The sequence below is a fragment of the Lithobates pipiens genome, unplaced genomic scaffold (genome assembly GCF_037356315.1).
Source record: "Lithobates pipiens isolate NorthernLeopardFrog02 unplaced genomic scaffold, aLitPip1_a1.2 Scaffold_18, whole genome shotgun sequence".
NCBI lineage: Eukaryota > Metazoa > Chordata > Amphibia > Anura > Ranidae > Lithobates > Lithobates pipiens.
The window spans coordinates 40,070,774-40,083,511 of record NW_027507758.1 but is presented as its reverse complement, the minus strand read 5'-3'; the positions used below and the strand labels follow the sequence as shown (position 1 = coordinate 40,083,511).

The window sequence follows — 12,738 nt, the reverse complement described above, 5'->3', positions numbered from 1 at the left end:
AAATATATTTTTTTAACAATTTTTTAAATATTTTTTTTGGGATATTTATTATAGCAAAAAGTAAAAAATAATGCGTGTTTTTTTCAAAATTGTCGCACTTTTTTGTTTATAGCACAAAAAATGAAAACCGTAGGGGTGATCAAATACCACCAAAAGAAATCTCTATTTGTAGGGAAAAAAAGGACATCAATTTTGTTTGGGAGCCATGTCGCACAACAGCGCAGTGCCGAATCGCAAACAACGCTCTGATCTTTGGCCAGCCAAATGCTGCGGGGCTGAAGTGGTTAATCAGCATATTTTTATTTTATATATTTTTTTTAATTGTATTATAGTAGCTGCTAGACTATCACATATCTTTGGAATTTTACCATAAGTGCTGGGAGTGGGTGGGTTTGGCAACTTTGGTATATTTACTTTTCCACAAACTGTTTTTAATCCGTATAACGTATACCGTCTATACAGATGGTGATATACCTCAGTTAATGAATGTGATCCTGTGGTCAGATCCAAACAGGGATAGCTTATGTAACGGTATAAACTTGGCCACCACCTATGGGTATCATGCATGCATCAGACATAGTCACATAAACAGCAGTCAGGTGATCCACCATGAGATAGGTCAACAAAGCATACCTCCATTGGGGACACCCCAACTGCTTTGCAGGGATGAGAAACGGCGAGATCGTTCCCTCTGTACAGAGCCATGTGTTGATTGGCTGTTGACAATCAGCAGGTCCTGGCCATGAATCATTGACCAGGACGTGGCAAGTCTTGCTGTGTTCATTCCCAGCAGAGCCAGAGGGCGGCGGTGGCGGCATGCACCCAGAACCCAGAAGAAAGCTGAGACTTACAGGTACGTTACAGTGCCTGTACGAGCCCCCCTGCCGCAGGATATGTACTGTGGCTGGTCGGCTAGTGGATATGATTGGTGTAACCCTTCTACTTCATCAGTGAGGGAAGCATTACTGCCTACAAAGGCTAGATGGCCGCTTGGTACCAGAACTACCATAGGTCTAATATATTGAAAGGTCAGGTTATTAATCCTTATTGAAAAGCTACAATTGAGCTTGAATCCAGTGTTTGACAAGAATCCCCTCAACAATGGGAACAGTTAAAAAAATTTTTTTGTTGGAGGAACCCTTTTAAAAATGGCATTAAATGAGAAGTATGGCATTTTTTTTTTCTTCTTCCTTTTTTCTTTTCTTTTTTTTTTTTTTACACCACTTCAGCTCCTGAAGGTTTTACGAACTTCCTGACCAGGCCATTTTTTTTTCGATACCGCACTGCGTTGCTTTTACTGACAATTGCGTGTTTGTGCGATATTATACCCAAATAAAATTGATGTCCTTTTTCACCACAAATTTAGCTTTCTTTTGGTGGTATTTGATCACCTCTACACATTTTTAGTTTTAGTTTTTGCACTATAAACATAAAGACTGACAATTTTGAAAAAAAAACAAAACAATATTTTTTACTTTGCTATAAAACATATCCAAAAAAAAAAAAAATTATATATATATATATATATATATATATATATATATATATATATATAAAGAAAACATTTCTTTATCAATTTTGGCCAATATGTATTCTACTCCGTATTTTTGGTAAGAAAACCAGGGGCGATCAAAGGGTTAAATGTTCTAGGGAGGTGCTTACTGTGTGGGGCAGTGTCACGGCTGCTCCGTCTCTCCTGTGAATGATTAGTGGGTCACAGTGGCCATTGCAGCCACTGGACCCGCTGATTGGCTCCCGCTGTGTCCAATAACAGTGTGAGCAGCGCGCTGGCATGCATAAAATCACATACAGGTATGTGATATTGTGCATTCCTGCCACAACAAATGTACAAGTGGTGGTCCGCGAGTGGTTAAACTTGCTTACCCAGGCAGATGCAGCATCGATGCAATGCTGTATCTGTCCCCTACTGTTTCTAAGGCTGAGAACTGAGAGATAAAACACCGCTGAACGCTCAGTTCTCCCTGCCACTTTGAGCAGACAGCGGTGACTGTTAGTCACCCGCTCTCTGCTCTGCCCCTCCAGTGTTTCCTAGAGCATCGGGCTGTGGAGGGGGTGGGAGCAGCTGACTCAGGCTCTCAGTAGCCACGCTGTAAGGCTGAGCCGGGTGCCGGTCCAGGCTCCTGGTTAGATGCCGACCATATGGTCTCTATCTTTCCTCCTCTTGGACATCTCTGTGAGGTCAGTCGACAGCAGGCAGGGACTGCACTCCTGTGGTCCACAGGAGAAGTACAGCCAAATGAGATTTGACTGTACTTCATGGAATCAATATTAAAATGTACCTATTCAATGTGAAATGCATGCTTGCTTTTTCTGCAGGGATGCTAAATTCAGTGTACAGAGAGGCAGGAGAGCGAGAGGTAGAGGAGGTCAGGAGGGCCCAGTACACAGGGACATTGGGGCAGACTACATGAGGGGAGCTGGGCATATTATGGGCACACAGCAGGGCACATTGCATGGGGCAGAGCACATTACATGAAAGAATGGCATATTATGGTGCACACGGCACATTACAGTACATGTTTTGTTTTCTTCATATATAGAGCTGTGAGTAGTCCCTTTTGTGGAGTGCTGTTGTCCCCCTCCTCCCCTCCTGTCGTCCATCCCAGGTGAAGTCCTCTACCTGGGAAGGATAGGATGGGAGAAGGGGCCAGCGGGGAGCAGCATGCCAAAGCTAGCACTATCACGGCTGCTTCCCTGCCTAGCTCTGTGTGTGTCAGCGGAGGAGATGTGGTCTACCAAGCAGCTACCTGCAACTGACTTATGGATTATGGCGGAACCCTAGGGCTCTGGGAAACCCCCGGTTTAAAATGTGTACTTTCTAGGCAAATAGCTCATAGTACATACACAATATACCACAATAGAAATTATTTTCCTATTCTTTTACGACAAACGCTTTCCTTGATTTAACAATAGCATATCAAACAGATATTCCCACAGTATCCAGTGTTCCCAAATACATAAATATTTCCTATGCTGGTCTTCCAGGATATTTGACAGATGCTCCATAAACCTTTTTATTCACTACCCTCTGTTTTGCGTTACTGTATCCAGTTTCTAGCTATAGTTAGTTGAGCTGCAACGTAACAATGTGTTAATGCACATATCGATTTAGTCAATGATTCAATGGTAGTATGCAGGAGCGCCTGTCAATGGTTCTTGGAAATAAGGCTGTGAAATGATGATCTAAGCAGGCGGAAGGTCATGATCCAGAAAACCGCCGCTAATTGGCAGGTCCATCATGTATGCATGAAATCTCCAACTGCATAACAGCCATAGAAACATCAAAGTAGCTACCTGTGGTACCCTGTGCAAAACCTTCACAGAGTTGGAATGGTAATAATCACCCTGGTATGCTGGCCCTAGCAAGCTTTGCAAACAGTCATGAATGCACCCTGTATTATATATAAAAAAATAAAATAAAATGCCTCCTAATGACGTCCTGGATGTGAAGAAACGCGTACATAAGATCTTCCCCTTCATAAACTAACAGGTTTTTGACCTCACCTCATGTTTGTGTCATATGGGTGTCTCCAGGATCCTGTTGGAAGTTATCTAGCTGTCCTGTTCAAGTCCCCGACAGTGGGCAATTATTATTTTTGACAAAAACCTGTATGAACTTTTTTGACACTATTGCACTTTATGTAATATATATTGACATTTTACAAATTTTAATTAGTTGTACTGGTAATTGGCCGAGTCTAGTTTTTGTCAACTCTACTTCCTATAAAGCCCCATACGCACATAATCAGTTTTTCTGCTGAGTTTTTCCTTCAGTTTTTCCTTCAGATTTACCAAAACCATATACCGTATTTTTCGCTCCATAAGACGCACCTGACCATAAGACGCACCTAGGTTTTAGAGGTTGAAAACAAGAAAAAAAAAATATTCTGAACCAAATGGTGTACTAAAATATTTTCCAGTGCCCATGAAATGCAGTGTGACTATTACCATAGAAAGTATTGGCAGGGTATTGGCAGGGAATTGAGGGATGGCTGTGATTGCACTTGTCACAGAGCAGTGCTGTGGGCACTACAGATGCAGCCCACAGCGCTGCTGCCATCCGATCTCTCCCCTCCACTGTACAGATCTGTACACAGAGGAACTGGCGTAAACAAACTGTCGTCATGATGACAAGTGATCGCTCCGTCATTTGACGGAGGGTGCACCAAGATGGCCGCCGCTCCGGAGCTAGGCTGAAGCCTTTCGTAAGGCCAAGGCCACTGAGCATGGCGGTGGCGGTGCCAAGCGTATATTCGCACCATAACATGCAGGTGCATTTTCCCCCATATTTCTAAGGGGAAAAAGTGCGTCTTATGGTCCGAAAAATACGGTAATATGAGGTCAAACCTTAGGAGTTTCAATTTGTATGCAATCAGGCAGGCCCTTGTACTACATGGTTTTGGTAAACCTGAAGGAAAAACTCAGCAGAAAAACGGATAGTGTGTATGGAGCTTTATAGGAAGTAGAGTTGACAAAAACTAGACTCAATGAATAGAATTGTGCTTAGCCAATTACCAGTACAACCAATTCAAATTTGTAAAGTGCAATAGTGTCAAAAAAGTTCACTGTCGGGAACTTGAACTGGATAGCTGGATGACTAGTACAGGTAAGGTCATCCTTGGGCTGAGAAACAAGCCATGCCAATCTATCAGCCTAAACATTTCTAGGAAGTAAGCACATTCCAAGTCAAACTCATATAATAGGAATAACATGGAACTATACAGAACAGAAACCGCATAGAAACATCATTAACCCTTCACCCACAACACTCATATGTTACAAACCAATTGATTTCTTATAAACTGCAATAGTCCTTTTAAAGTGCATGAGTGCTACAATCATGACCACAGACAATCTTCATTAACGTGAATGGTACCCTGTGCAAATTCATCACCGGCTGCACTGCCACCTACCCCCCCCCCCCCCCATCATAGTATTTACCACCTGTATGAGTATAAGGAAGGTCACATTGGTTCACAACCTCTGATGCTTCTTTACCACTATCCTGGAAATATGCTTGGTATGCCCAAGAGAAATGATAAAACAAAAACAGGAAAGCCATCATAGCGTAATGCCCGTATATTTTACCCCCCCCCCCCCCCATTAACATAGAAATACAATGCGCTCACAAAGTATGGTGTCCTCCTGGCACCCGGAATGACCTGCCGACAAATCTCCCTTAAAATCGCAGCTACTCTGTACTTCAGTGGAACCAGCATGATGTAATACCGGAAGATCTTATTTACGCATTTCTTCACATCCAGGACGTCATCAGGAGGCATATTATTTCTGGGATAGTGGTACAGAAGCATCAGATCAGCAACAGGGGTTGTGAACCAATTCTGAGAGCAGTGTAACGTTCCTTATTCTCATACAGAGAGTCAATATTTACTGTTTAGTGCAATCCCCAGTGGGGGGAAGGTGGCTGTGCACCCCAGTGGAATGCTTGTTTGATGAATTTGCCCAGAGCACCATATTTTTTGACAAAAACCTATATGAATTTTATTTTTATACACATACCAATGTTAAGCATATATTAAACATCTGACATGCTAGTATAGCATATCTACCATTAGGGTCCAGCTTGACCTGGAAAATATGTGCTGCAGCCTTTTTAGTAACCAGAATGGCTACCCCTCTTGTGTACACGGAGTATTCAGCATGAATAATCCTCATAATATTGGCTTTTTTCAAGGCCAGCACTTTAGACCCCTGTAAAGGCATTTCCTGCAGTAAGATAATATGAGGCTTATACCTCTTAATAAAATCAAATATACGGTAAGTGATCTCTTTTTACCTTTCAGGACAACAGGCTTATCTCATCTGCCATTTATACAGGGAAAAGATAAAGGGTAACTGGGTTAACTGTACCTGAACAATCACTGGTCAGTTCGTCCACCCTGCGGAGATCAGAACAGAAAAAAATAACCGCACAAACCAAGAAAGCATGAAAACCCCTCCCTTCCCTCCCTTCCCTTCCTTCACTCCCTTCACTCCCTTCACTCCCTTCACTCCCTTCCCTTCCTTCACTCCCTTCACTCCCTTCCCTCCCTTCCCTCCCTGCACACAACCCCAACATGTTGTGCGCCTTTATCCTATAACTGTAATTTTATATGACCTTGGGGGGTCCAAGATCTTTGGAAGTAAAATAGCAGCTGCCTATCAGTGTGCAGAGTCCCTTGAAGGAGCTAAGTAGCACCCTGTACTATAGCAAACATTTCCTTTTTGCTCACTTAGGGATCTGATGATATATCAAAAGTGCAGCTCAAAAACAAAAACAGGAAAAAGACGTATCAAGAAATGAGAGAAGTATAGTTAGTCCAACTAGGAGCCAAAAGGAGTCCCAATTAAAAAAATAAAAATAAAAAATTTCTTAGGGTTGCAGGAACGTTTCTCAGTCAACTTGTAGATCGGCGCGGGACATCTCGCAGGAGAAACGTAGTGTCAGGAAATAAACATATATTTACACCACTAATTAACTGCTTCCCGACCGCCTCACGCAGATATACTGCGGCAGAAGGGCACGTACAGACAGATTAACGTACCCGTACGTTGCCCTTTAAGAAGCGGCTTGCGGGCGCGTGCCCGCCCTCCGGGTGCTCCTTGATCACGGGTCCCGCAGACTCGATGTCCGCGGGCATACCCGCGATCGTCTCACGGTGAGGAAGAATGGGGAGTAGGGATGAGCTCAGGCGTGTTCACATAGAACGTGTGCAGAGCTCGCCAGGAAGTTGGCGCAGCGCTGCACTAATCACAGGCAGTGAGACATTGCCCGATGTGCGGCTGCAGAGATCGGGCAATGCCTCGCTGCCTGTGATTAGTGCAGCGCTGCGCCGACTTCCTGGCGGGCTCTGCACGTGTTCCATGTGAACACGCCTGAGCTCATCCCTAACGGGGAGATGATAATGTAAACGAGCATCTCCCCGTTCTGCCTAGTGACACTGTCACTGATCCGCGCTCCCTGTAATCGGGAGTGCTGATCAGTGATGTGTCACACACAGCCCCTCCACCCCACAGTTAGAATCACTCCCTAGGACACACTTAACCCCTACAGGGCCACCTAGTGGTTAACCCCTTCACTGCCAGTCACATTTTTACAGTAATCAATGCAATTTTTTTGTATCGATCGCTTTATTAATGCCAATGGTCCCAAAAATGTGTCCGATGTGTCCGCCATAATGTCACAGTCTTGATAAAATCGCTTATCACCGCCATTACTAGTATAAAAAAAAAATTATCAATAGAAATGCCTTAAATCTATCCCCTATTCTGTAGACGCTATAACTTTTGTGCAAACCAATCAATAAACGCTTATTTTGATGTATTATTATTTTTTTACCAAAAATATGTAGAAGAATATGCATCGGCTTAAACTGAGGTAAAAAAAAAGTTTTTTTAAATATTTTTTGGGGAATATTTATTATATATCTGCATTTTCAGGAAATCCCACAAAACGAACATTGTTCTTTCTTTGACGGTTCTCCATATCTCCTAATTTGTCAGTGTGGCCAATAACCTATTTTCAAATATTTTTCACCATGCCCTCTAAGGGGCGGACTACATCTTAAAGATCGCTGATTCTTTGCTCAGCTTCTGTGGCCCTTTCTCTAATGTTCTGCACATCTTGCTTCAAGAAAGACATTTCAGCCCTCTCTATGCTCAGTCAGGGTGGTTTGGCAGGTGCGTATGGCCTCCATAATTTTTTTCAGGGAGGGCTCTCCTTCCCCCTCTGCCACCACCATGTCACCCAGGTGTTTTTGGGGCAACCTGTCCAGGGTGAAGCCTCTCCTAGCTCTGCGAGGCAACGGGCTCACCTTGCTGGGTTCAGTGGTGAGTGATCAGCCCCATTCTGCTGTGTGCTGCTGGGGCCCTTAGCTGTCTCTTCGTGGTCGCCGCCATCTTGGGATCCCCATGCAAAACAGGACAGATGTTCCACAGTGGGGTTCCATGGGTGCTGACTCATATTTCACCATATCCAACAGCTCTGCCAGCTCTAGGGAGTGTTGGGGTATGGTTCAGGATCTGTGTCTCAGACACTCAGGGTGTCAGCAGGAGAAATCGTCCTGGCTGGAGCTCCTTCACAGCGCTGTTCACATGTCGGCCGCTGGCTCTGCCCCCAGATTTTATTTTTACACTATAACACATTATGTAATATATTGCCACTCGACGCAGAATTGCTTGCATTGATCATTGGGTAGGCCAAGTTCTGTTCATCGGGTCTACCGGTAGTATTTCATGTATTCAAGGATATACATAGTTAAGAGCAAAGCTGTCCGAAACACGTCCACTTCATTATTTGATTATTTGCATGGATATTTGATTTGTTTTTTTGCAAAGTTAACAAAAAACCTTCACAGTAAAAGTTGGAATGGTAGTATATTATCTATGGGGGTTGACAATACCTAGTTAGATCACACCACGGTGAAGTAAGTGTATACACCATTAATCTACTACTTGGCTGGAAGCTTCTTTTTCTTTAAAAAATAAAATGAAATAAAAAAATACCCGCTGAATAATTGATACCTTTTTGTCTTCCTGTCACATATCCAGATCAGCATTCTAGAGCATGTCTATGACTCCTAGTATAATGGCTTTTTCCTTGTCATGTTCATTATATGGTTAACCCTCTACCTCGTGGCTGGCCCATAGCCTGACAATACATGTTTACTTGTCTAAGACGCAGGAGATCGACGAAGTAGCCAATAAATTATGCAGGAGGCCAAAGAGTTGGCATTTCTCTCCGTCTTGCCTCTCTCGCGCCATTCATATTTCATGCACTCTTGTACAAAGCCTCGAAAATACATTCGCCTTTACCTACTGTGGTGTTTGTCAGAGCGGTAGGAATTTAGTGGAGGAGAATGCGTTTCTATTAACGAGCAAGTCAGATTAGAGGAATATTTCATGGGGTGTTTTTATTTATTTAATTATTTTAATTCTCAGAGAATTAGCCCACCCAAAAATGCTCTTTTAATTTTAGGCCAATACTGTTTGGGTTGAGCCCCCCCAAAAGCACTTTTTGGGGACTAGGGTCTTTGTACTTGATGACTTTAATTAAATATTATCCAAGAAATGTTGCATTTGCTTGCTGTTATATCAACCACATGTACATATATCATTTCTTTCTTTGCTTTAGGAACTAGTGATTTCAATGCCTTGAATGTACCATTGCATAACAGAAGACATCAGGTTTGTATTTGTTTTTTTTGTTTTATTACCGCTTCAGTTTTACCATTTTATAAATTTTTCTTTATTTGACATTAAAGTAATAAAGAAAGAGACAAGTTCTCCATTTTTCCCCTTCCCTAGAACCCGGAAAATTGCTGGGCTGAGGACAACATCTAGAGTGGCCAAGGGGTTAAATGTGTGCCTAACAATGTTTAGTTTGTGTACTGTGTGCTGTTTTACTAATGTGACAGTTTTTACTTCTTTCTTTGCAGGAAGAAAAAAACTGTCATATCATTGGCATAAGAGGAGAACCCTGTGCTTTTTACAAACACAGGGTTCTCTTCTGTCATTCGCTGAGCCGATCAGCAGGTGGCGGGCTTATATCATACGCTGAGCCGATCAGCAGGTGGTGGGCTTAAATCATACGCTGAGCCGATCAGCAGGTGGCGGGCTTAAATCATACGCTGAGCCGATCAGCAGGTGGCGGGCTTAAATCATACGCTGAGCCGATCAGCAGGTGGCGGGCTTAAATCATACGCTGAGCCGATCAGCAGGTGGCGGGCTTAAATCATACGCTGAGCCGATCAGCAGGTGGCGGGCTTAAATCATACGCTGAGCCGATCAGCAGGTGGCGGGCTTAAATCATACGCTGAGCCGATCAGCAGGTGGCGGGCTTAAATCATACGCTGAGCCGATCAGCAGGTGGCGGGCTTAAATCATACGCTGAGCCGATCAGCAGGTGGCGGGCTTAAAATCATACGCTGAGCCGATCAGCAGGTGGCGGGCTTAAATCGCTCGCTGAGCCGATCAGCGGGTGCCAGGCATAAATGTACTACGGCGGGTCAACAAGTGGGTAAAGGTAGAAAAACTACAATTTTGCTTCCCATATATGCTTAGACTTTTTTTTTCTTAGAATTTTTGTGTGGTCCCCTCTTTCTTACTACTTGGAAGTGTTGGAGCTTTGCCCATCAGAATGGCCCAGCTTGTCAGAAGAATTTGAAGGCTTGGGGAAGATGCTGCATGTATGTGTCTTATAAAATACCTGCCTGTAAACACCCCCCTCCCCCAAAGGACTAATACCTGTTGCTACCTGAACCCTGCACTCTGTAGCAAACCCCTAAACCCTGCACTGTGTGTAACCCCCCTGAACTCTGCACTCTGTGTGTAGCACACTCCTATTCAATCGTTTTTTTATTGGTACATTTTCATAAACGTACATGGGTAACAATGTGAACATTGTTCGTCGTACAGCAGGTCGGAGTACATTAAGGAATACCATTGGATACAAAGGTTGTGAACTAACAGAATAGCAAAGGAGTTGAACCACATAAGACTCGTACAACATTGTTATTGTCACAATAATAACTGTCAAGGTCGTGGTGTTCCTCCCCCCTCTGACACCCCTAATGGGAGCACTTTTGTGTGACGAGAGGAGAGAAGAACCACTTTGTATTTCTGGTCATGCAGCCATGTCCAGGACTATTGGAAATGCATTTTTAAAATCATATCACACGTAACCAACAGCCCAGTACACCCCTCACCAGAGCTTGCAGTACTAACTGTAACCATCAAAAAAAAGAAAGAATTAAGGATGAGATGCAGGTGTTGTATGAACCTCGTTGCTCTAGACAGTTGTGACCAGGGTTTCCATACTTCTCGTGTTTTGGTAGCTTGACCATTGCTGGCGGCCATTATTGTCTCATAGCTGTAATGGAGATTCACTAGGTTGATAGTGTTTGCAATGATTGGTATCTGGTCAGTTTTCCAAAGTCTTGTTAGACTTTGTCTGGTGGCCAATAGTATATGGGTTGTAACATGCCTAAAAGGTTTGGGGATTTTTTTGATGGTTACAGTTAGTACTGCAAGCTCTGGTGAGGGGTGTACTGGGCTGTTGGTTACGTGTGATATGATTTTAAAAATGCATTTCCAATAGTCCTGGACATGGCTGCATGACCAGAATATATGTTTCATGTTGCCTTTGGCTACTTTACATCTCCAACAGGTGCTGGGCGTTTGAGGACTAAAAGATATTTTAGCAGGTGTCATATACTATCTAAGCGATCGTTTTTGGGTGAGTTTTGTAGCTCACTCCTGAACCCTGCACTCTGTGTGTAGCCTACTCCTGGTATTTTTAATGCCCCTTTTACGACCCTCCCACTGTTATGTTAGTGAAATTTGGCCATACCTGCTATTTGATGCAGTTTGATGTGGGGGGTCGTGTTGAGTTCTTGCACCTATTCAGAAAAAAATAAAAGCCCTGGGAGTTTTTGCTATGGCATTTCACACGGTGGGAGATCTCACAATGGCGCTCCAGGCAACAGGAGATCCCCTCATAGTGCTTCAGGGCTTGGGCATTAGATTTTGTATTGGGATGCTTTTTTAATTTTTTAGGGTTGTCCCGATACCGATACTAGTATTTGCAGGAGTACTTTTACTTGTGCAAATGCTCCCGATGCCTAGTCCAATACCTGGACACTTGGGAACAATCGTTGCGGCGGCGAGGTGAAAGGAGGAGAAGCACACAGGGAGATTGATAACTTCCCCTCCCTGCTGCCGCACTGATTGTTCCGGATTGTCCTCTGTATCCTCCTCCGGCTCTCCTCTGTGTCCTCCTCTGTGGTCCTTCGTGGGCTCTTCCGGTCCCCTCCTTCTGTGTCTTCCTCCTCCACTGCCCCTCCGGACCCCCCTCCTTTTCTACTCCCCCCTTCGTGTGCCCCTCTGGTCCCCCCACCTCCTCCACTCCCCCTCCGTGCACTCCTCCGGTCCCCCCTCCCATCCTAGATCTTTCAGGATGGAGAGCGGAGGCAGGAGCCGGTAAATGTCATTTACCAGCACCTTCCTTTTCCAAATGCACAGTCGCTGATTAATGACTCTGTCCATTCATAACTGAGCATCGTAAATGGTGTTTACAATGCTTCAGTTTATGAATAGAGAGGAGCCGCTGTCTCCTCTCCATTCATCTTCAGTGAAGCTGGGGCTGCTGAGGGAATCTCTATCCGCAGTCCCTTTTTCGTGTCTCAAAAGGGAGATGTCAGGGGTCTCTTTTTTTTTTTTTTTGACCCCTAACCTCTCACCAAGGTCCCCCTACCCCCAACAGAGTTCAATGGAAAAAAAAGAAAGAAAGAAAACGTAGTCATAAATATTCTAAAGTAAAATTGTAAAAATAATATAAAATAAACACTGACTGTCCACTCCCCCCCCCCAAAAAAAGAAAGCATTGTAAAAAAATATATACAAATTGTATAAAATAAAATTGTAAACAAAAAAAGCCACTGACACAGTCCACACCTCATCAGTGCTGCATGCTAGGGCCACTGTCACAAAACATAAAAAAAAATAAAAGTATTGGTATCGGCGAGTACTTGAAAAAAGTATCAGTACTTGTACTCGGTCTTAAAAGAGTGGTATCAGGACAACCCTAAAAAAAATTCTACTGAACCCCCCCTCTAGGCTGAATGAAAATCAGAGTGTCTCTGTCTCTCTCTCGCGCGCGCTCTCTCTCTCGGGCGCTCTCTCTCGCGCGTGCTCTCCCTCTCGCCATTCTCTTCCTAT

At 43.8% G+C, this 12,738-nt stretch overlaps 1 protein-coding gene across 1 annotated transcript in view; it reads left to right on the top strand.

Moving 5' to 3' along the window:
• Window positions 1–12,738, top strand: part of PPP1R21 (protein phosphatase 1 regulatory subunit 21) — a 147,469-nt gene that overhangs the window by 35,484 nt on the left and 99,247 nt on the right. Inside the window, exon 8 of the mRNA XM_077485604.1 lies at window positions 9,155–9,207. Within this exon, the coding sequence (XP_077341730.1) occupies window positions 9,155–9,207 (53 nt within the window). The remainder of the gene's footprint in view (window positions 1–9,154; window positions 9,208–12,738) is intronic.